The 26,551-nt window shown below is 30.7% G+C and overlaps 2 protein-coding genes across 6 annotated transcripts in view; both read left to right on the plus strand.

Moving 5' to 3' along the window:
• The window catches only part of LOC126882069 (uncharacterized), a 550,590-nt gene that overhangs the window by 253,019 nt on the left and 271,020 nt on the right, over nucleotides 1-26,551 (plus strand). The window lies entirely within an intron of this gene.
• LOC126882068 (uncharacterized) overlaps nucleotides 1-26,551 on the plus strand; it is a 61,226-nt gene that overhangs the window by 3,702 nt on the left and 30,973 nt on the right. For both annotated transcript variants that reach the window (XM_050646891.1, XM_050646890.1), the window contains exons 2-3: nucleotides 12,295-12,745; nucleotides 18,619-19,431. In XM_050646891.1, coding sequence (XP_050502848.1) covers nucleotides 12,309-12,745; nucleotides 18,619-19,431 — 1,250 coding nt within the window. In that variant the 5' untranslated portion in view covers nucleotides 12,295-12,308. The remainder of the gene's footprint in view (nucleotides 1-12,294; nucleotides 12,746-18,618; nucleotides 19,432-26,551) is intronic.

A 26,551-nucleotide genomic window follows, 5' to 3' on the forward strand; every position in this document is an offset into this window, starting at 1 on the left:
ATTTTTTGTTAGACTATATTTTTTGTTAGACTTCTGATGTTTTGGTGAATAATTTTTAAGTTGGATTCATTAGTTTCTGGTTTAACAAAATCATTTAAGTGCAATATATTATTTATTTCGTGTGTATTATAGGGTTCGAAATCAACATCCCGAATAAATTGATCCATGTTATACGTTCTACAAACTTTTATGTATATGACAATAATTATTATCAAATTGTACTTAGGTATATAAATTTACAAAAAAAAGCACACACAAAGATAATGAATCAAAGAACAAAATTATACGAACAATCGGATTAATATTAATAGCTATGACAGTAATAATATATTTTTTTGATGTAGAATTGTGCTGTATTTTATATGAATGTATATGACAACAATTACAACCAATCACACTTAGTTATATATTAATTTATAAAAAACACAAATGACAACAAATCAAACAACAAAATTATACAAACAATTTGATTATAATATAATAGCTATGACAGTACTAATTTATTTTTTTGATATAGAGTTGTTTCGTGTCTTATATGCTGGTTGTTTTTTATCTGTATCAACTCCATCTGTATGAATCCATAAGGTTTATTTGCGTGGTGTAACACGTTTTAGGTATATTTTTAAGGATTTATTTAAAATTAATTTACCTATAAAAATTAATCACCTATAAAAACATTAATCACATTGCATTGCATATCTACATACAAAAAATTAATTGAATAACAGCTGACTTAAATTTATCTTCTAAAGCCAATGCTTGGTTGTACCAACGGATCTTAAGCTTAAGACATGCTTTAAGCTCAGCTTACGAAACATACCCATGACATTGAGTCTTAGATCAATTTTCATGTTTTCGCAATGGATTGTCACATGAATCGGATCGATAAGAATCGAAAATTATGGTGCAAAGTAAGTTAGACTTAAAGCAGCCCTATAAGCTGAGCTGTGCTAAACTGGAGCTTAAAATTTGTTGGAGCAACCAGGCATAAGTATCCATTTGAGACAAAATAGTCTCGAGACTCTAATGCCTGTTTTCACCAACAAATCTTAAGCCCTAGCTTATCCCAGCTCAGCTTATAGATAGGGCCGTTATAATTCTCACTTATGTTGCACCAAAATTTCGATTCTTATCTAAGTACGTCTTAACTGAAATGAAGTTTAAGATGCAATCCATGTGGCAAGCTGAAAATTGATCTAATACTCAATGGTGCAACACTATGTTTCGTAAGCTGAGCTTAAGGCACATCTTAGCTTAAGATCTATTGGTGCAACCAGGCATTAGAGGACACTCAGAGATAAATTGTGACTTGTTGCCAAGACAGTGCTTGTCACAAGTGAACATGCTTATTTCTGTACTCAATGATTTAATATTCTGTCTTCTCTCTATGCCAGAAGAGCTGAGACTAGTTTCAGTTTAATGTCTAGTGGAGAAAGTAAATATTAACTTGCTAAATAGGTAATGATTGTGCAATATTGGACCAATGATGAAATTTTGCAATTAATTTCTCTTTATGAAGAAAAATAATAATAATAAAAATAATAAAATAAAATAATAATAATAATAAAATAAAATAAAATAAAATAATAATAAAAATAAAAAATAATAAAATAATTCTTGTCATTAAAAGATCACTTTTGTTAGGTCAGTATAATTTAAGATTTGATCATTATCATATTGAAAGCTTCAGTACAAGTGCCATGGAAAAAACTCTTTTTGTTGAAGGACTAAGAATATATAACAGTCTACCATCTATAGTATTTTTACTACAAAAGCGATATTACGTAGGTCAAAATTTTTGACGTAAGAGAACTGTCAAAACATTAGAATGTGACTTTTCATTATTGCCATGTTTGTAATAATAAACATGGCAATATGAAAAGTAACATTCTAATGTTTTGACAGTTCTCTTACGTCAAAAATTTTGACCTACGTAATATCGCTTTTGTAGTAAAAATACTATAGCATAAAAGATTCACCAAATGTTAAAGTCTTCTTAAAGTAGGTTAAAAAAAATTGTATTTTAAGAATTAGTTGATTTTTCGTTTTTAAGTTATAGTTATTTAAATATATGTAAATGTTTATATTTGTAATGTAATAGCTAAAAAAAGCTAAATAAATCCTATTATTATTATTGTGGAATGTTAACTACAAGTTGTACAGAAATCATGAAAAAAAAATGAGTTTGCAACAATTTAATAATTGTGATTCAAATGAAATACAAAGGAAGTTACACAATTTAACCTTTTTCATATTGTTCTGAAACTATTTCTTTGTGACATCTTATCCAATTTACTATTTTACTTGGGAAATAAGCCACAATTTATTTCCACTTCAGACATCGTCATCAAAATACAAAATATTACTATATTACTATCATTCAGTCCCTTTTCAGATATCGACCTTTGAAAATTGGCATCAACGTGCTTTCGGCCATTTTTGCAAAGTTGTAGGGAAAAAAGGAGTTGATTCTCAAGACTAAAACTTATGCTGCTGGTAGTATTTTGAGTATTTAACACAGAAATAAATTATTATTAGATAGATACTTCTCCTTCCTAAGAATTAATGGTCTTAAAAATGAATGATTTTGCTAAATTCTTTCCGAAGTTTTGGAGAAAGTTTTATTAACTTTCTTTAATGATAGAGAAATTTAAATAACATATTTTTGAAGAGAATTTCATGCTAAACACACTGGTGTTTAGATTATGCTAATATCTTTAAAAATGACTTGGCAATTAAATTTTCCGCAAACCCCGTTTTTTCATTAAATTCGCAGAGCCGCCATTTTAAAAATGGCTGCCAAATAAAAAATATGGCTTACAAAATTTTTTCAAATGGATTTTTGTGAATATCTATCTATAGGGAATACATGATAAAAGAATCAGGAAAATTAAAAATGTTGAGCAACACTGACTGGGTGATCTGATATGTGACCCTAGGTGACCCTAAATTAAACAAATTTTAATGAAACAAAATTATATAAAATTAAACTCACCAGAGTTCCGGGTTGAACCGAGTAGATATTCACAGGGCCAAGTTTTCAACATCCACTCTGGGGCTTCCAGGATTTCAGCCTCCTGAGCCCCTAGACATTACACTGTTTACTATTCACTGAACTACTGCTACTGCTGATGGCGGACTGTGCATTTATACCGTTGATGATGAAGTGGTTCACTTGATGAAGCTTGGGTGGGGGTTGGCCCGAAGATTATGTATGGTGGGATGATTTGGATTAGTATATGGAGCGGACAATATCTGTTTATTTAAGAGAGGTCTTCATATCGAAGGCAACCGGGTGCTGCCATCTCGTTTATTTAAACAATTTGACTGTTTTTTAATGTCTATGGCTTCTCAGATAATTCTGTGTTGGCCTAGAGCTAAAATTGAATCTGAATTGAGAACAGATGTGGAATTTTCATAAATTCTATTTTGGAACAGACAAAGGAAAAGCCACTGTCATCCTAAACACTTCTTACATTAATCAACTCTCAAATCTCATTAAAACTCCAGGCAACAAACCAATTTCTAATAATCCTACAACCTATCTAGAAAAAACCTCTCTTCCTGTTGACATAAAACAAACTTTAATTCTTCGTGAAAAGTCTTCTAGAACACCTCAAATGTATATAGCCTACCTAAAATTAACAAACCCGATATTCCTCTACGTCCCACATATCAGTGCATACAACCTACACAACCATTGGCAAAATACCTGGCCAAAACTTCTCAACCTATCGCCGAAAATGCTTCATCTTTCATCAAAAATTTCTTTCATTTCATCGAAGTTCTCACCTACTTAGTTGGTTTTGGTTTGGCACTTACAGTAGACTCCCATAAGTTCGGCCACCTTGGGACTGGACTCTAGGCCGAACTTAAAAGTGGCTGAACTAACCGATGCTTATCTAAAAAATGCCCATTTATTGTTTGTATGGATCTAGCAAAAACAAAACACTTGTACATTAAGTAGAAGACAACACAGAGGCATATTCTGACATATAATTAACATATATGAAAAGATAGACTGTTACAAAAATACTATAAAACAATACTTACAGAACTCTAGGCCTAATAAAATTTAAAAATATTATTGCACATTGGTGGTTTGGCTTCTTAAACACTTCAAAAAGTCAGTAATTTTTTTCTGAATTTTCTTTTCTAATGATTTGTGATGTGCAAAGTGTGTGACTAATGCTCAGAGAGCCGGCCGGACTAAGTGGAGACTGAACTAACCGAAGCCGAACTTACGGGAGTCTGTACTTAATTAAGAATTATTCTGAGCTTTCATCCTATCACTGACTGTCTGGATATGTTATTGGGCAATATCCTGGCTGTTGCTCATTCTTTACTTCATTTGGCTGATATATTCTTCACCTTCCAAGTTTTCCCTAAGGTTTGCAGCTGAACTCAAGGTCACATAGACAGTAGACAATCTTCATAACCCAATATCAAACAAGTGCGGGGCTGGTTAGAAATTTATTTAAATTTCACAATTGATTGGTAGACCATCAGGAACAAAAGTGCCTATTTGAAATTACGCCCCTGATTTGAATGAATTTAAAGACAACACCAATTGAATGAATAACTTTTTAACCAGGTTACTTGCAATTGTAGAAGCCTCCTCGTTTAGGAGGTTTTGTTACACATTGTGAAAGCGGAAAATAGGGTTTGCCGATTTTTGTACAGGGTCGAAAAAACCTAATAGCCTGATAAAAAAACACAAAATTTTACGAAAAACAAAAAAAAAATAAAGGAAGAATGAAAATTTGAGGATGCGTTGTTGAGAGTATCTATTATTATATAAGAAAAAGTTTACACTTCTGCATCCCCTCCATTTTACAAAAATTGAGAAATACCCCCGGGAGTGAAAAAATATGCATTCAAAATAAGCCCTGAATTGGACAAAATGACTAATTCTAAGCAACTTTTGTTCTGTAGAGCTTTTTCACTAAGTCAATACTTTTCGAGTGAATATTTTCATTTTTAACAAAAAGAAAGCATGTTTTTGGACACAGTTTTTCGCAAATAACCCAAAAAGTAAGTATTTTATCGAAAAAAATATTCTTAGCAAAATATAGCTTATAAAAAAGTGAAAAAAATGGTGTATGTATGATGTCTGTACACCAAGTAGAAGCAGAGTTGTGTCAATCATTTGGGTCAAATCTTTAGTCGTTAATTTGACTGCCTTTTCTTCAATGCAAATGAATGAAAATTCGCAGACATATGCAGTAGCGGGAACAATACACGAATAGTCAATAATTTTTTATGTTTATTAATTGTTTAAATAAAAAAAAACGATTTTAATGGAAAATGCTTAAATTCTCATGTTTTTTACAATGAAGAAACTTAAAATTTTTACAGATTGTAGCTAATGATATGAACTATACATAATTTCACTTTTTACGTTAATTGTTTACGTTATGCTTCATAAATAAACAATACAGTTTCAATTTTTTTGCCGATTTCGACTACTTTGTTTGAACATCATAAGTTTTATAAAAAATATATTTTAATAAACACGACGATATATTGTAATGTTTGAAAGGTGTAAGACTAAAAATAAAAAAAAAATATGAAAAAAACATTTTTAAGAAACCATTTTCTTTAGTTACGAGTGACTAGAATTAAAAATATTATAAAAAAATCAACTAACCAGAAAAAATAAAAAAAATCAATCTCTAAGGATTATTCGAAAAAGACTGTTATGTCACATTAAAAAAAAATCTCACACATTCGTTAAAAAATTGAAAAAATCTAACACATTCGTTAAAGAAAAGTGTGGGACGAAAACCGTTTATTCGATGAAGACGCTCCCCACGCTTTTCTTTGACGAATGTGTTAGATTTTTTCAATTTTTTAACGAACGTGTGAGATTTTTGTATATTTAATCCGTCTTTAAACAGTTTTTTTCGAATAATCCTTCGAGTTTGAATTTTTTTTATTTTTTTTATTTTTTAATAATATTTTAAAAATCGTTTCTTAAACATGTTTTTTTCATATTTTTTTTTATTTTTGTTTAAAAAAACTTCTAACATTAAAAGTAAGTGAGTTACGCTCAAAATATTGTTGGTCCCTTTTATTTTTTGGCAAAAAGAGTCGTGAAAATCACCCCCTAATTAGCATCCCAAATAAAATTAATCGTTACCGCTTCACAAGTTACTTTAGATATTTATTAGTGCAGTCACTGAAGGTGGATATGAGCTATTACCTCCGATTTCGTTGAACCTCCATCGATTTGTATGAAAATTGGTGAGTGGTTAGAGGATATCTCAAGGAACAAAGGTGACATGGTGCTAACTTGCGCTTTTACCCTGGGGGGTGAATGCCACACCTTCTTAGGGGTGAAAATTATTTTATTGAAAATAACCCCATAATTTGATAGAGGAACTAATTCTAAGCAAAATTTGTTATATAAAGTGATTAAAATAAATCAAAACTTTTTGAGTTATTAAGGATCAAAGATTTTAATTTTTCTTGAGAAAAATGCATGTTTTTAACCGATTTTTCATCAATAACTCAACAACTATAAGTTTTTACAAAAAAGTTATTATTACCAAAATTGAAGTTAATAAAAAATTTCTGAGTTATAGGAAATTGAATGTATATTTTTTTTGGCGAGTAAAAAAATCTAAGTATTCAAGCTAAAATATCGGGAACATGATGCATTTTATAACATAAACTTATTAAACCTTTGTCAAAATACTTAAAAATATCTATCAAATGAGCCCCCAAGCATGTTGATAGCATTAAAATTTATGCTCCAAAATTTTTTCAAAATTTATCTTTAAAAAATGTTTCCAAAAACTATTATATTGTTTTTTTTTTAATAACTCCGTTTATTTTTACGATCTCAGGTTAATCTAAAAACCGTTTGAAAGTTAATTTCAAGGGCTATTTCACCATGTTAAACTTAATCTTTTAAGTACCTTACTTTTTTAAAAATAAAAGGTTAAATGGCCCCGGTTGCATGGTTCTCACAGCAAAATTTAAGATTTAAACGTTTCTATCTCGGTTATTTTTTACCCTATAGAAATAGTAAAACAGGTAGAATATTTGACACAGAAAAAACTAAAATTTATTTATATATAATTTTTACGAATATTGAGTATTTTTGCAGTTATTATGAAATGAATATGAAAATTACAATAATTTTAAAAGTTCTTGTAAGGATTATTAAAAATTTTAATTTTTGTGGAAATGCTTCCTAAAACATTCCAAAGAGTTCTCTTATTTTCATCATAACTTGCTTAATTTTGACGCTATTAACTTGTTCTGAAGCTCATTTGATAGGTATTCCGAAGTGTATTTTGACAAATGCTTAGCAGGTATATTTTATACATTGCATCGTTTTCCCGTTATTTAAGCTTGCGTACTTAGATTTGAGTACTCGTCGAAAAAATCTCAGAGTAATAAAATGTACGTTTTGCTTTTCTGAATATTCTGTATTTTTTGTTTTCCTGTTGGACAAAAATTGGTTATGCTATGGCTGTTCAAAATTTGCATACACTCATGATTAGTGACTCATTCAAGCCTCTTTAACTACAGCCTTTTCAAAAATATGCACTTTGAACCGATGAAACTTACAGATCGTATAAAAAATACATCAGCAAAGTAACTTGTGCAGCGGTAACGATTAATTTTATTTGGGATGCTAATTAAAGGGTGATTTTCGCGATTCTTTTACTAAAAAATTAAAGGGACCAACAATATTTTGAGCGGAACTCTCTTACTTTTAATGTTAGAAGTTAAAAAAAACAAAAATAAACTTTTTTTTACATTTTAAAAAAGTTGTAATGAGTTTTCCCCGAAAAGTGCTCCGTCTTTTTGGTTATTTCACGTGGAAATACTCAATTTAGAATTTGACGAATAAGGACCTACTTTTTCTTAGCTACACGTACAACTCTGCTTCTACTGGGCCTACATACTTCATGCATACACCATTTTTTGCACTTTTTATAAGCTATATTTTTGCTAAGAATATTTTTTTCGATAAAATACTTACATTTTGAGTTATTTGCGAAAAACCATTCAAAAACATGTTTTTTTTTATTTTTAACAAAAAATAACATCCACGAGGAAAAAGTTTTCCTGTAGTTGGCTGTATATTATACAGTGATGAGCGCACTAGTAACCGGCAAAATAACGCAAAAGATGGAAAACATATTAAGTTGTGAGATAAAAAGGGATGAACCTAGTAGAGGTGTTAAATTTAGCGATAGTAACTTAAAAATTGACATTATATTGATTATTTCCCACCTTTAGACGTATCGGACGAGTTTGAGAAATGCCACTGTCACAGTGACAGTTTTAGTTGACATACTCCTGTGATACGTCTAAAGGTGGGAAGTAATCAATATAATGTCAATGTATATCTTACTATCGCTAATTTTAACACCTCTAATAATTTTATTTCTTTTTATCTCACAATTTAATATGTTTTCCATCTTTTGCGCTATTTTGCCGGTTATTAGTGCGCTCATCACTATATATTACAAAAACGTAAAATCCTTTATAAAAGATATATATTTAAAAAGACTAAGTGTTCACTCTAATGGCATATAAAACAGCATAATGCCATTCTACATCCCACCAGAATGAAAACAATGGGAACCTTCTCTGGCTTCAATGGTTCCCTTCATACTCCACACAGAGTAAATGTAAATCAAAAATGAATAACCATTTTCAATTTCGTTGCAAAACGAAAACACAGCCGAACCATATTCTAGTCCAATCAGAGAGTGCTGCAAGCACCCCTACCGGTTTCGAAACTTATTAGTCTCTCATCAGTAGGCACATATGCTGCTCTCCCTGATCCAACCAAAACAAACCCCAGCATGCAGTCCCGGATTGCAACGAACGAAATGGCATAGATGCCCTAGCGGCAACTGTTAGCAAAAAGACTAAGTTTTCACTCTAATGGCATATAAAACAGCATAATGCTATTCTACATCCCACCAGAATGAAAACAATGGGAACCTTCTCTGGTTACACCTCCGAGGCTTCTACAATTTGCAAGCCATACGGATACTGAGACTAAGGAAGATGAGGGAATTCTACAACTTACAATTCACGTCCCATCTGCTCAGCGCGGTAAAGTTCCAACGAGAATGGTTCCCTTCATACTCCACACAGAGTAAATGTAAATCAAAAATGAATAACCATTTTCAATTTCGTTGCAAAACGAAAACACAGCCGAACCATATTCTAGTCCAATCAGAGAGTGCTGCAAGCACCTCTACCGGTTTCGAAACTTATTAGTCTCTCATCAGGAGGCACATATGCTGCTCTCCCTGATCCAACCAAAACAAACCCCAGCGTGCAGTCCCGGATTGCAACGAACGAAATGGCATAGATGCCCTAGCGGCAACTGCTAGCAAAAAGACTAAGTTTTTATCCTACAATTATTTATTATCAATTTTACACATTCACCAGTTTGTCACAAGAATTTTCTCAATTTCATAAAAATTGTTCCATAATAATTGCATTCCTGAATCATACTTTCTACTCTCAGATTGACTATATCTTAACTCTAATCTATTTAAGTTTTTAATTTTCACCTACATCCAAATAAAAATTTCCCTTCTACCTATACAACCATCAATACACATACTGTGGACATATAGATGTCTTGATATAATAATATCCCTTTTCAAAATTTAAAACTTCTTCTATATCACCACTTATTTAATTTTATTTCTGTCATTACTACTAATCAGCTCACTTTATCATATTGAAATTTTTTGATCAGGTTTATTTTATTTGATACAGTCAATTTGTAGTTACCTACAGTTAAAATAATTTTTATTTTGTAAAACACATTTTCTTTTAATTTTTAAAAACAATAGATTTAATTAACAGACATTTTCAGATATTAAAATCTTTACTATATCTTCGTCTTGGATCATGACTTTGTTTTTAAATTTCCTTGAAAATCGACTACCTTCTTCCTCAACTGTCAATGTCACATCAAGCATTTCCTTACATAGCTTTGACTCTTAGTAGTCATCGTTGACCGAAGATGGTTGATTGGGTCCTCGGGTAGAGTTTCACCATGTTCCCAGAGGTTTAATCCCTGAACATCGGCGTTTAGCCATTTTAAATTTATTTCAACATAATGTAGATTTATTTATAATCACAACCATTGTTTGGTTCTGGGGCTATTTTGCAAGTATTCAAGTAAGTAATCATAACCACATTTTTAACTTTCACAATTTCAACCATCTTTTCAATTTTAATAGTGGGATTACTTATTTGATTTTAGATTCACTGATGATGGACCGATAGGTTTGAAAACGTTCTGATGAACTCATTTTATTGAATCCATTTGGATTCTAAAAAAAATTTTTAGTAAATATACCTTTTACATAGAAGTGGTTTTTACTTCATGTTCCAGTTTGTTTAACTATAAGGTATACAGCCAATCCAGGGAACTACCCCTTTTTAGACTAAGTTTTCACTTAAATGGCATATAAAACAGCATAATGCTATTCTACATCCCACCAGAATGAAAACAATGGGAACCTTCTCTGGTTACACCTCCGAGGCTTCTACAATTTGCAAGAAATACGGATACTGAGATTAAGGAAGATGAGGGAATTCTACAATTTACAATTCACGTCCCATCTGCTCAGCGCGGTAAAGTTCCAACGAGAATGGTTCCCTTCATACTCCACACAGAGTAAATGTAAATCAAAAATAAATAACCATTTTCAATTTCGTTGCAAAACGAAAACAGCCGAACCATATTCTAGTCCAATCAGAGAGTGCTGCAAGCACCCCTACCGGTTTCGAAACTTATTAGTCTCTCATCAGGAGGCACATATGCTGCTCTCCCTGATCCAACCATTGAAAATGGTTATTCATTTTTGATTTACATTTACTCTGTGTGGAGTATGAAGGGAACCATTCTCGTTGGAACTTTACCGCGCTGAGCAGATGGGACGTGAATTGTAAATTGTAGAATTCCCTCATCTTCCTTAGTCTCAGTATCCGTATGGCTTGCAAATTGTAGAAGCCTCGTAGGTGTAACCAGAGAAGGTTCCCATTGTTTTCATTCTGGTGGGATGTAGAATAGCATTATGCGGTTTTATATGCCATTAGAGTGAAAACTTAGTCTTTTTGCTAGCAGTTGCCGCTAGGGCATCTATGCCATTTCGTTCGTTGCAATCCGGGACTGCACGCTGGGGTTTGTTTTGGTTGGATCAGGGAGAGCAGCATATGTGCCTACTGATAAGAGACTAATAAATTTCGAAACCGGTAGGGGTGCTTGCAGCACTCTCTGATTGGACTAGAATATGGTTCGGCTGTGTTTTCGTTTTGCAACGAAATTGAAAATGGTTATCCATTTTAGATATATATTTGTTAAAATCCCTAAATAGGGCTACATCACACAACTAGTTTTCGATCGGATTACCGATCATCACCAGTGCTTACGTGAATCTAACATGCTAACCACCAAAATACAAAAATATGTGGGTAAAAACCCTTTACAATTGATTCTTCATGGGAACATAGATGAATAATGTGAACTTAAACATGTATGTCTAAAATATCCAATGTAATATGCTCTAGGTACCATTGAGGTAGTCAACTTGCTACCATATAGTCATCATGTGAACAAGTCAATTTCGAGCTCAATGGTACCTAGAGTCTAGAGCATAATACACTGGATATTTTAGACATCCATGTTTAAGTTCACATTATTCATCTATGTTCCCATGAAGGATCAATTGTAAAGGGTTTTTACCCACATATTTTTGTATTTTGGTGGTTGGCATGTTAGATTCACGTACGCACTGATAATGATCGGTCATCCGATCGAAAACTAGTTCTGTGATGTAGCCCTTTTTAGGGATTTTAACAAATATACCTTTAATAAAGGATTATATGGTATTTTAAAAAATAACATGTTTTTTGTCAACACAAATAACTCGAAAAGTATTGACTTATATTGAAAAACTGTATGGAGCAAGGGTTGCTTAGAATTAGTCATTTTATCCAGTTCCTTATTTTGAATGTATATTTTTTCACCCCCGAGAAGGGGATATTTCCCAATTTTTGTAAAATAAGGAGATGTAGGATGGCAAACTTTTTCTTATAAGTACATATAATAAAAGACAATTTCAACTACCTATTCCCAAATTTTCATCCTTTATTTTTTTTTCTTGGGATCAGATTGCTCTTTGATTGGTCTATAAAAGTAGGTAGTATTAAACGTGATTTTTGTAAAGAAAATTATAATTCCATATACTAGGTACATGATATAATTACCTACTCGAATAATATCTTTATTTTCAGATCATAAACGAAAAATGGAAGAAGGAACTGACTTTATAACAGAATTCCACAACATAAAAGGAGATCTAATAGGCGACAGAAAGGCAAACTTTTTTAAGCTTCTACGTACACCATCATTATTTTCTAGTGAAATACAGTTAGACAGTACTTTAAAATGTCTTAAACCTACTACTTATCAAGAACAGTTATTTTATCTGGAAACATTAATATATTTTAAAAGAACAAACGAACTTTTGGACATATTTCAACAAGGAAATGAAATATTTACAAGTAAAATTTTAAAACAGCAGTGGTTTGTTGAATCCGCTTTTAACGGTATTGAAGTTGATTGGTTTGTAAACGATTTGCTGCCTTGTTTGTCATTTAGTGTAAAGAAGAAATTGATACCAAAAATTGCGAGGTGTTGGAATGAAGAAAAATTGGATGTTTTATTTGACAAGATTTATTTAAAGTATGTATTTATCGTTTTATATTTAAATTCGTTGTTAACTCAAAGTTTGTATCAGGCTTTTAGCATTATTTATATACCAAATTGCTTGATAATGGCTTTAAACAAATTTGTATAATACTACAGTGAATAAACTAAAAATCAACTATTACCTCAGATTTTACCACTAACTATACCACAAACAAAAGTGACATGGTTCCAATTAGCCCTTACCCTGGGGGTGGATACGACACTTTCTTGTGAGTGAAAATTATTTTATTACAAATAACACCAGAAATTCATAGAGGGGCACATTATAAGCAAAATTTGTTATCTAGAGTTATTAAAATAAATTGATACTTAAAGATCAAAGATTTTATTTTTTCGTGAAAAAAATGCATTTTTAAATTTTAAAGCGTTTTTTCATAAATTACTCAAAAACGATAAGTTTTTGCAAAAAAGTTATCATTATCAAAAAATCAAAATTTAAACTAATAAAGGATCGAATTTTCATTTTGAACAAGAACTAAGTGTTATAGTAAGTATATTTTATAAAATGCAGCGTTTTCTCGTTATTTAAGCTTGAATAGGTAGGGGAGAGTCGGACAAAACCGGATAGGTTGATAAAACCGGGTACCCCTTAATTCTTCTAACTGTCTGCTGCTATCTATCAGAAAATGTTAAAATTAGTGTCCCTTTACCACCAACAGTCACGTGTATTCATTTCTACTTTATTTGAGTAATCTGTGCCGGAGCAGTAAGACATCACCTGTTTTTTAATGCAGCAAACTCGATTTTTAAGGTAAGTTTATAATTGTTTTCTCCTCTACTGAATAACTAACATTCATTTAAAAATTTAATGCATGTAACCTAGTATATTACCCCTAATTTGGCCAAAAATTTTGAATATTATTTCACAACTTAAAAATTTAAATACTATTTAATTTCTTGTTTACGAGTTTGACAAAACCGGGTAGTCCAAAAATCGACAAAACCGGGTACCCGATTTTATCAGACCTGTTGTTACTTCCAGTTTTTGCAGTGGTTTTTTGCTTTTAGTTAACTTCAACATGTGGCTTCTTCTATTGAAGAAGCTAGTAGGAAGAATTAAAAAAAATCTTGGGTCGTAAAAAAATTAAAACTAAATGAACTGGACAAAAAAAGAAAAAAAGGGCTGCACCAAAAACAAAATTGGTTCCGAAATTACCGATTGTAGATTCTGAGAGTTTGGAGGAAGAAGATAATAATGACGATGCGTGTCTATTATATTACAATGATCTTTTTTCAAATTCTAAGACGAAGGAAGGCTGGATAAAATGTGTGTCTTGCACCAAATGGGCTCATGAAGCCTGTAGTGCCTATTATGATGTAGATGAAGTTTTTACTTGTGAGTTCTGTTCATAGATTTTCGATTTTTGTTCAAATACTTTCAATAAATATTTTATTCTCTGCCTATTAGTCTTTTTCAATGGTAATTAAGTTACTACCCGGTTTTATCATACCGGTTGGATAAAGCCGGGTATTTTGCAATATTTTCATAAAAATAAAAAAAAATGAAAAATTTAAGAATATTTATAAAAATTGACATTGGCATATCAAGCTTAAGTCATTTGAGAATATTTCAATCTGCAGCAAACATTTGTTACTCTAACATAGCAAAAGATACAGACGGTTTTTGCACTGGTACCCGGTTTTGTTCAACTCTCCCCTACTTACATTTTATACACTGAATAAAAAAATATATACATTAGGTACATATAAGTATAACTCACTTTTGATTAGGTAATATTAATAGCTATTTGTATAAAAAGGGAGGAAAGTGTTACTTTTCCTCCCGAGAATGAAGTTTACTGCTCGACGCGTAGCGGAGGGCAGTAATCATTCAAGGGAGGAAAAGGCACTTTACTCCCATGTTATACATATGGTTTTTCCACCTTCCCCAAATAACAAGTCATTTTTTCATTTTTACTTAATTTATTTATGTAACTAACCAACAAAATTTATTAGAACTAAAACTAACAAGTAGGTACAATATAACTGCCAACTGTCAAATATAAGTCAAATTATTAATGTAAACATTGTTAAATCAAAATAACAATTTACTGTTTTTACCATTCTGCAAAATATAGGGTGTTTTATAAATAAACGTTAAAATGTATAGATTCTTACGTAATAGAAAATAGATATTGTACAGGGCGTCAATAAGTTATATTTCATGAATGAAATACCATGACGTCAATTAAATATTTTCCTCCCTAGGGAGGAAAAGTACAACTTTGCTCCCTACAATCAGGTCCAGAAAAGTATACTTTCGGTAGAGGTAGGTGGAAAAAGATTTTTCAAGTAAGAAATTTATTCGATTTTTTATTTGCTTCAATTTTTGTAATCATAACTTTTTTTTAAAAAACATAGTTTTTGAGTTGTTTACGAAAAACCGCTTTAAAACATGCATTTGTTCACGAAAAACTAAAATCTTCGATCCCTATTAACTCATAAAGTAGATATTGATTTATTTAATGAATGTCCGACTGGTATATTACTTGACAAATAATGACCTGATTTAGAAGTCAGTTAAATGATTTAATACCCTGCCCTAGGGCATTATTTTGAAAAATAACGCCCTGCCCTAGTGACAGTGATAGTTTTAGTTGACATACTCCTCTGATACGTCTAAAGGTGGGAAACAATAAATATAATGTAAGTTTATAGGTTTTTATCGCTAAATCTCCCACCTCAACTAGTTTCATTTCTTTTTGAAGTTATACTTCTTTACCGGCGATAGAGGGTGATTTTTTTAATGTTAAAACCTATCAGCCCGGCGCATGCGCATTATAACTTTGTTCTGATTGGATGTTCAAATGACATGTCAAAAATTATCCGATATGGCAGCTGTGGTTTGGAGGTAAAGGTAAAGGTAAACAAATGTGTAATATATTAGTTTTATTGTTGTGAGGACAGAAACAAAAAAGTTTATAATATTGTAGTGACTTTTAAATAGTTTTTAAAAGCAACAGGTACGTAATAATTGTTAATGTATCATGGGTATAAACCTACCTATTTGATCTGCCAAATACATAGTATGTAATACTTTTATTTATATAATTTGATCACCATCAAAATTTCGTATCAATATTCACCTAATATATTGTTTTTTTACTCTATGTTTTGTTGTATTTTTTCAATTCTAAATCATTTCAATTCAAAATTAAAATAATTTGATCAATTTTCAAAATATCAAAATATCACAAGTTTAATCCGTTTAGTTAGTCGATCTTCGTAAATAATGACACATAGTGTCCGTGGCTAAGCGGAGAAGGCGAATGAATTCCAATACCAACCGCTCTTATCAGCGCTGGTTCGAGTCCCAATAGAAACTTTTTTTTTTGTTTTTTTTAATACATTTTATGATTGTAAGTATATTTATTATACAGTGCTAGTCAAAAGTCCGTACCCCCCCTCTTATCTTTTGAACGGTTATACGTACAAAAGTGAAATTTGGAGGGAGGAAATAAACGGACATAAGCTCCTTAACTAGTCATGACAGGTGACGTAATAGTGACAGATGACGTTACAGAGCCACTGTGACCTATAATTTTAAATGGGACCTTATGGCAAGTGATACCTCGTTTGAAAGGTATTTAAAATACCTATTCAGCCATACTAATTTTTTTGGGTGTAGGTGGATTTTTATTTTGGTGAATAAATTAAATAAATATAATATTGTAGTTTCTCATTTAATTAACAAAAATTCAAATGTCCGCCTATGGTTTCTTTGTCAAAAAATTTGACGTTTTTCAATTTTCTAGTAGTTTTTACGTAAACTTCAACCCTTTTGACAAGTAATCATAGGCAGAATTTTGAATTTTTATTAATTAAATGCGAAGCTACAATTTTATATTTATTTCATTTTTTCATCAAAATTAGCTTAAACTCAAACAAAATTAGTATAAATGAATAGGTATTTTCAATACCTTTCAAACGAGGTATCACTTGCCATAAGGTCCCATTTAAAATTATCTGTCACAGTGGCGCTGTAAAGTCATCTGTCATGACTAGTTAAGAAGCTTACGTCCGTTTATTTCCTCCCTCCAAATTTCACTATTATAGGTATAACCGTTCAAAAGATACGAGGGGGGGTACGGACTTTTGACTAGCACTGTATAATTGTATTTTCAGAAAATACGTATTTAGTTAAAAAAAATTTCGACAATTAATGTTCAGACATCATTTGTGGCTTGTTTAATGTGTTTGTGTGTGTTTTATTCTTTTATTATTTTAATTTTTGGCACTGTTCTAATAAAAATGTTTGAGAAGTAGTAAGTATAAATTAGTTTAATATTTAAACAAAATATAAATAAAAAGTATATTAATTTCGTTTAAATCATATAATAGAAGTATAACTTTTTACGTGCGTACAAAGTACACACACATTCTTTTTTTATCTCACAACTTATTATGTTTTCAATCTTTTGCGTTATTTTGCCGGTTATTAGCACGCTCATCACCGTATAATAATTTGGCCTAGAATTTATTGCTCTATCGATTTTGGGGGTAATTTTTAGTAAAATAATAGTAAAAGTGCAAGTTGCCACCATGTCACTTTTGTTTCTTGAGGTATCCTTTATCTGCTCACCAATTTTCGTGAAAATCGATGAAGGTTCAACGAAATCAATAGTATCAAAATTTCATAAATGTCAATAGTGACAAAATTTCATAATTTAGTGGAGTAAACTTGCCTGCGGTTGGACCAATTACAAACAAGCATTACGGCGCGGTTTTGAATTACTCCTCCTAGTTTAAAAACGAGTTATACAAGTTAGTTCTGTCGCCAGGGGGATACAACGGCCTCCTTTATTCAGATGGACTTACCCAAGTTTTATTATGTATTTTGGCCCGTAGAACACAAATTTTTTGGGTAACAGTTGATCCGGATGTCGATAAGATTGTTATAAACATAGAACTTGAGGAATGGGTCATTCCATGCAAAAATGTTCTTACAAGTTTTTTCGTAGGATGCATAGTTTTCAAGATAAACGCGGTTGAACACTTAAAAAAATCGAAAAATTGCAATTTTTTAAACCGAATAACTTTTGTTTAATAAATAGAATAGCAATTCTGCTTACCGCATTTGAAAGTTCAAGTCAAATTATACCGGTTTTGCATTCGGTGCAAAGTCCGGTGCAGTCAAATTATTTGCATGGCTAAAAGTTAATTTTTTTATTGTCTAACAATTAGTGTTTCCCGTGCACAATGCATGCGTTTTAATGCATGCTACGTAGAAATTGCTTGTTTGTAGACGCGCCTACTCTTCCGATTTTAAATGAGAGATGCATTGAAAACATCAAACCCTATTTGGTTATAGCTTTGTTTAACCATAAAAAAATTAATTTTTAGCAGTGCAAATAATCAAAACTGATATAATTTAACTTGAACTTTCAAATGCGGTAAGCAGAATTGCTATTTTATTGTTTAATCAAAAGTTATTCGGGTTGAAAAATTGCAATTTTTCGATTTTTTGAAAGTTCAACCGCGTTTATCTCGAAAACTATGCATCCTACGAAAAAACTTATAAAAAAATTTTTTGCTTAGAATAGCCCAAAAAATACAAAAAACAAATAAAAATCGCTGTTATGTAATTCTTCAAGTTCTTTGTTTATAACAATCTTATCGACATCCGGATCAACTGTTACCCAAAAAATTATACATAAAAAAACTTGGGTAAGTCCATCTGAATGAAGGAGGCCGTTGTACCCCCCCCCCGCGGCTACAGGACTAAGTTAGGGAATATGATATTTTGTAGGTTTCAGTATGACCATTGCTGGTAAATTTTGCTATCCTATTTTATTGTTTTAAACAATTTTTAAAGATTTATTAGTGCTAATGAAACTTATTTTCAGGTATGGTATTTCTTTGGCACTTCCTATACTAATAAAGTGTAGCGTTTTTAAAATACAGTCCGTAATTGAAGAAAATGATTTGAAATTAAGAACAGTTCAAGTATTACAATTATATGATAAATGTGAAGATCTCTTTCTATTGTACTTAAATCACATCAATTGTCTTACATCTTTCAGTTACAATGATAAAATTGTATTAAATCACATTGCAAAGAAAAATCCCAAACTTATACTTAAACTTGAACAATGTAAAAAAATTAGGATATCTAAATTTGGCAAAAGGATGTCTAAAATATTAATGAACTCCTTTGGAGAGGGAATACCATTTGATTTACAACATTACTTACCTATTCTTAACACATCAATTTTTATAAGGAAGTTAGGGCGAGATTTCGATCCAGTAATGAAGAAGAAATTCCCGCTAGAATTAATAAATATAAATTTCACAGCTATTGACAGATGGCTCAAATACTATCCTAAAAAAAGAAAATGGGAAATTTTTACACAGACTTGTTTTGAAAAATATTCAGACGTTGATTTAAATAAATTATTATTGCATCTGGATCATTATTGGCTCGTAAAACTTAATGCTCCAACAAATATATTCCCTACGTGGGCAGAACTTAACTACAGAGGAAAATATACAAGGTTCTTGGAATATTACGAACTTTATAGAGCTATTGGTATAATTAAAGACAAAATACAAAGTGAAAAATCAGAGAGAAAATCTTTAGTTATATTCTTGATATCACTTTGTCGTAACAAACACGATTTAACTGCACTTGATGATGTCCTGGAATACATTTGTACAACGTAAGTGTTACAATTATTATTATTCTGTTCTTCGTTCTTTATTTATACAGTGAGCAGGTAAATGTTGGAATAATTTCATTTTTGAAGTTATACTTTTTTAGGCGCGATTGAGAGTAAAATTTCGTAATACTGCGCGCATGCGCACACAGACAGTATGGTATAAACGTTATACGGGATCTGATTGGGTGTTAAAATCATCTGTCAATAATTGTTCAATATGGAGATTTTGGATAAACAAATTAATGTTGTGTACAGGGTGAGGCAGATAAAGGGCCTATTAGAAATATCTCGAGAACTAAAGGTAAGAGAATCATGAAAATTGGAATACAGGGGTGTTGAGGTATGAACTATTTAATGAAAATATTTTGGTCTCTTTGCTACTTACGGTTATACCGGAAGTTGATTGTAACTTCGTTTTTTTTTAATGGAACACCCTGTATATTTTTATATTTTTGGATTCTGCTCGATGTCTCCTTTCTTAAAATATGAGGTTTTATAATATTATACAGGGTAGTTTAAAAGTTAATTACGTTTTTTTATAAATTTTTTGGCAAACTTCACACCCTGTAGAATTGTACTGATTTGATATCAAAAACTCCATTTATGTTGAAGTGATTTATAAATCTATTTATAAATTTATAGTCTACTATTGTTAGGAATTGTAAGTATAGCTAAATTTTTAATTTTAATTTTTGGTTGAAACTCAGAATGAGTATTTTCTGAGTTTTCTTAAATAGAACACCCTGTATTTTTGTATTGTAATCAAACGATATTTTATAGTACTTTTTTATTTCTTAAGCATTCCCTATACCTAACTGCTTTAATTTGTAAGTTATTCGTAGTTCTTTAAGCCAAACATTAATTGCAACAAAAAATACGTGAAATTTTATTAGGTTTGCCGTGAAAATATTCAATCATAAATAATTTTTCGAAAATAAACACATATTAATCTCGACTGACCCTTAATTTATTAATACTGGTTGATATATCAAACTACCTACGTAGTTAAGATTGTTGGTGTGTTTAATATTAATAAAAACATACAATATTCTATCTAGTTGGCTATGGCTATGACTTTGACACTAAATATACTTAAACATTTGCTATGCTTAAACATTCTACTATTTTTGAAGTTCCAGTTGCTTTGCTACCATTACTAATATGAATTTTTCTAATTAGGAACTGATTCAGATGTTTTTTTGTTCTATGAGACTATAACAAATAAAAATGTGCTACTAGCAATAATAATTTATCATCAGCAATTCCATGGTAGATGACAATCAAAAAGAGAAAGTTTTCAAAATTTACTATAGAGCGGTTTCAACGAACTGGACATTTAGATTACGAGAAATCTGATCGAACAAAAACTATTGTAAATGATTAAGATGAATTAAATGTTAGTGTCACTGAGAATCTGCATATTAGTATGAACGTTCTCGTAATCTGAGTGTCTAGTACGTCGAAACTATTCTAGTAAACTTTGAAAAGTGTCTCTTCACGTTTGTCGTCTATCAGGGAGTTGCAGATGATAAATTCTTATTGCTAGTAGTACATTTTTGTTGTACTCTCCTAGAACAAAAACTTCACTAATCAGTTCCCCTTTACAAAAATTTATATTAGTAATGATAACAAAGCAACTGGAACTATAAAAATAATACAATGTCTAATGTTTAATCAAGTTTAGTGTCAAAGCCATAGCCAACTAGGTAGAATATGGTTTCTTTTTATCGATATTTTATGCACCAACAATCTTAACAACGTAGGCATTTTGGTATCTCATCCAATATTAATAAATTAAGGATCATTCTAGATTCTAGATTAACATGTATTTATTTTCAAAAAATTATTTATGATTGAATATTTTCACGGCAAACCTGATAAAATTTCACGTAATTTTTGTTGAAATTCATGTTTGGCTTAAAGAACTACGAATAACTTACAAATTAAAGCAGTTAGGTATAGGGAATGCTTAATAAATAAAAAAGTACTATAAAATATAATTCCATTACAATATTAAAATACAGGGTGTTCCATTTAAGAAAACTCAGAAAATACTCATTCCGAGTTTCGACCAACTCTGTATACTAAAATTAAACATTTCGCTATATTAATAATTTTTAGTAATAATAGACTATATTAAAAATCACTTGAACATAAATGAAGTTTTTGATATCAAATGAGTACAATTCTACAGTGGGTAAAGTTTGCTACAAAATTTATAAAAATTATCTTTTAAACTACCCTGTATAATATTACAAAACCACATATTTTAAGAAAGAATACATCGAGCAGAATTCAAAAATGTAAAAATATACAGATTGTCTCATTAAAAAAAAACGAAGTTACTATCAACTTCCGGTATAACCGGAAGTAGCAAAGAGACCAAAATATTTTCATTAAATAGTTCATTTCTAAAAAACCCCTGTATTCCAATTTTCATGATTCTCTTACCTTTAGTTTTCGAGATATTTCTAATACACCCTTTATCTGCCTCACCCTATACATTAGTTTTTATTGTTGTGATGTGACTTTGTGACTTTTTAAATAGTTTTTAAAATCGACAGGTACGTAATAATTGTAAATGTTTCAGTATCCTAATAAAAAATTTCATAGGTACCTTGCTATTTGTAAATTTTAAAAAGAACCTACCAAAGTAGTATGTAATGCTTTGATTTACATAATTTGATTACCATCAAAATTTCTATCAATATTCACCTAATATATTGTTTTCTTACTCTATGTTTTGTTGTATGTTAATATTTCTTTCAATTATAAATAATTTCAATTCAAAATCAAAATAATTTGGTTAAATTCAGAACCGTCAAAAGTTTAATCCGTTTAGTTAGTTGATCTTCGCACATGATGACACATGGTCTCCCTCCGTGGGTAAAAGTTTAAGGTGAATGAATTTCAATACTAACTGCGCTGATAAGCAGATTCGAACCCCAATGGAAACTTTTATTTTTATATTTTTTTTATACATTTTATGATTGTAAGTTTATTTATTACATAATTTTTTTTTTCAGAAAATACGTATTTAGTTAAAAAATTTTCCTACATTGTTCAGAAATCATTTGTGGCATTTTTCAATGTGTTTGTTTGAGTGTGTTTTATTCTTTTATTATTTTAATTTTTGGCACTGTTTTAATAAAATTTTTTGAGAAGTAGTAAGTATTAAAATTAGTTTAATATTTAAATAAAATATAAATAAACTGTTTAAAGTATATATAAAGTATAAAGTAGAGAATGTATATAAGTTATTTAATTCAAAATACATGTTACTGCTGTCAGAAAAAAAGGAAAAAAATGTTTATTTGACAAATAAATATGTTTTTTCGCTTAAATTCAATGTTAAAGCTTCCACCCACCTGCCTCCTGGCAGTTTGAACAATAAATGTAATTTAAGAGAAAAGCAATGTTTATTTTTCAAAACTTCTTTCTCTTTTCTGGCAGCAGTAACATGTATTTTGAATTAAAAGAATTACATAAATTCTTCTTTTTGTGTCAATTAACATATTAAGAAAAAAATTTTGTACACCCTGTATAAATAATTGTATTAATGTTTATATTACTGAATAGCGGATCAAATAGCCTGTTACACGACCCCTATTCTCATTTAAAAAATCATCGATTACGTCATCACGCCCAGATGGATGACGTCACTAGTATAATATAAATGCCAAAAATCATAGTTTAAAAACAAAAATCGACCTGTTTTGGGATTTATTTCCAAAATCGCCCATTCACGAAAAAATGAATTTATTCCAACCTTTACGTGCTCACTGTATATTAGATAAATTATGTGGGATTCCTCAATTTCTTACATCTGTGAATTAATAATACCACTCAATATTTCCTGAACACGTTCAATATTTCTACAGTGGTATAGTATAGTAGATCCACATTGAAGATTGAAGACACTGTTTAACCTTCCACTCCACGGACACACAGTGTGTCGATTATAACAAACTAGGTGGACAAAATTATTTTTCATCATATTTACATTTGTATCGAGCAACAAAATATAATTTGATAATAAAATAAATCATTTTTATTAGTTAAAAACTGAATCAGAGAGTTCTAGAAGCCTAGAAAATAAATAAAAAATAAAAACAAAAGTTTTTCTATATTCTATAATACAAATACATAAATATATAAATAAATATTCGTCTGATTTTGAAGTAGACTTGACAGAGGTTGAGACTCTACTGTAGGAGCTATAATCAACTTTAAAACCTCTATGGTCCGTTCATATATTCTTGAGAGCACAAATTTGCTTCAAAGTCATAAAACGGTCGTAAAAGTAGTAAAATCATAGGCGGAGGTTTTTTACACCGGTACTGTTGCGTACAGTCAGTAAGTCTGTATATTCACCTTGAGAGAAGACTATTATCTTGAACGTTCACCATGTTCTAGTTTCTCGGAATCCCAGAAACACTGCTCTGAACATAATCGAGAGTTGTGCCAACATGACGGGCGTAGGGGAGTCAACAATGCAGTTACAGGTTCCTATCAGAAAGAAAAAATCGACGTATAGCTAACCCAAATACAAACGAACAATTAAAGAGGGGAAAAAGCTTATTAAAATTGATGAGTTTGTCAAAAAGGGTATTCGAAGGAAAATTCTCGGATTTTTTTTTCAAAAAAGAAATACTTACCCAACTTAAACAAAATTAACAACTTAAACAAGATGTTATAGACGACCCGGATTTGCCTCATATCGGACGAACCAAATTGTGGCAAGTTTTAAAAGAATTAAATTTCTGGTGGGAGAAATCAGACCAAAAATCACTTTTGATCGACCTGGAAGAGATAATATGTTGGACAAGAAATTATCTAAGATTCATACGAAAATTCCGGGATAAAGAAAGGCCAATCTACTATCAGGAAGAAACGTGGGTAAACTCAGGTCATAGTCTAACAAAAATGTGGTCAGATAAAAATATATCAAGCTCCAGACAAGCAAAAATAGGTATTAATCATATACTTATATATTATCATAGACATATTGTCATTCAGAGCGAAGTGACGACACCATCTTTTTTATTTGGCTCAGTGCTGTTTCACTTTTAACGGATAGTAAAGCTGCGACGGTATTCCTCCCTTTCCGTGCCTATACTCACACCAAATGTCATTTTAGTTTCTCGATACAATGTGCTAGAAAGAGATAGCACTAAACCAGTCCATGAGATCTTGTCAGGAAGCGCGGAGCGTAGGCTCACTCTATGTTAATATATACCTACCTCTATGGTATTAATTAAATAAATGTTTCTTTTACAAATTGCAAGTAACTTTTTATTTTTGAATAAAATAAAGAAATTTTATTGAAACAAGAATACAATTTACATTAATATATTCTTTATTTAGTTCAAATAAATGTCTTACTCATATACTCTACGACACTGGTTGGTAATTTTTACCCAAAATCGGATTATCAGCTTTACAACTCTATTGTATTCCTTCAGATACAAGGTGGGTTAGTCGAAAACATCTTTTAAACTGCGAGTTTTAGGTTGGCTTTTGTTATTATATCATATTACTTATCCTCTCTGTATTTCATATTACTTATCTTCTCTAATGAGGGTCAAACTTATAGTAAGCTCTCAAGAAATTGTGAACAGATCATAGGTACAATAATTGACCAGCTTTTTTGTTTAGAATTTCTCTGAGGCTATTTATCAGTGGATCAGATGTTATGATCAACATTAAAAGTAAATCTGTAGTCGTGACAATACGTGAACAATTTCTGGTGTATTGCTCCCGAAACTTGCGGCAATCTTGGTTCCTTGCTTCTTGAGCTTCTTTTGAAAGCGGTCCAAGTGGAACTAATGCTGATTTGATAACTTCCATACTATGTATAAGTATTTTATATACAGTGGTTTTCAGTACCATGAAATGGCTCTTATGGCTAAGAAAAAGTTATCTGCATTCAAGACAGAAATTTTCAAATTTCTAAAAAATCGTTGTGCTCGAGTGTGTTGGTTATAATAAGTCTTATTATCAGAGGAAAAGGTGCAGATATTACATATAGCAAATTTAGCTCCGGTACAAAAGGGTACAAGTCATTACCATCATTTGAAAGTTTCGAAACGAAGAAAATTCCTTCGTTCATCATACAACGTTTTTTTAATATTGTTTCTTTATCAGATAGATTTATTAAATTAGAAAAAATTAGCATAAATATTATCCATCTTCAACAATATCTGTATAAATTAAGGAAAACTTTAATTTCGTGTGAAAAAAATGATGTACGGCACTCAACTGATTTATTTTATTACAATAAAAATACGTACCTTTGGACGCTACTACTAAAAAAATATGATGTGCAAGCGTGTGCAGGTTATAATAAGTATTATTATTAATGAGAAAGTCGGTTTCAGAAAAGGTAGAAGCACCCTGGATCATATATTTACAATCGAACAAATAATAGAAAAATATCAGCAACTGGAGAAAAAAATGTATATTGCTTACATAGATCTTGAAAAGGCTTTTGACACGGTACCAAGGCAAAAATTATGTGAAATATTAGAGAAGAGAGGTATAAGTAACAAAATGATAAGGGTAATTAAGAACATTTACAACAACAATGTGAATTATATCACCAGCCAAACGAGAACATCAAAACCATTTACTACGAACGAGGGACTAAGACAAGGAGGAGGATTAAGTCCAACACTGTTTATAATTTACATGGATGAGATAATTAAAGAAAGTAAAGTAACAGTGAAAAAATGCATGTGGGTTATAGAAATTTAAGAAGAGTAGACATTTCAGAAGGAGCATAGGAATGACAATTAATAAAAATAAAACAAAAGTTATGTGGTCATGGGGGAACATTCCAATACTTAGGAGTAGAATTAGAAGACAACGGAAGACAGGAAACAGAAATTAATAATAGAATTCAAAAAACAATGAACCTATGCCATGCAATGAGCAATAAATTCATAAATAAAAAAGAAATAACAGGAAAAACAAAAATTAATGTGTTCAAGTCAATATATATATATATATATATATATATATATATATATATATATATATATATATATATATATATATATATATATATAATCTAAACCTTTCTACCTAACGGTGTAAGGTATCAAGTCAATATATAGAC

Source organism: Diabrotica virgifera, chromosome 3 (assembly GCF_917563875.1).
Source record: "Diabrotica virgifera virgifera chromosome 3, PGI_DIABVI_V3a".
Classification (NCBI taxonomy): Eukaryota; Metazoa; Arthropoda; class Insecta; order Coleoptera; family Chrysomelidae; genus Diabrotica; species Diabrotica virgifera.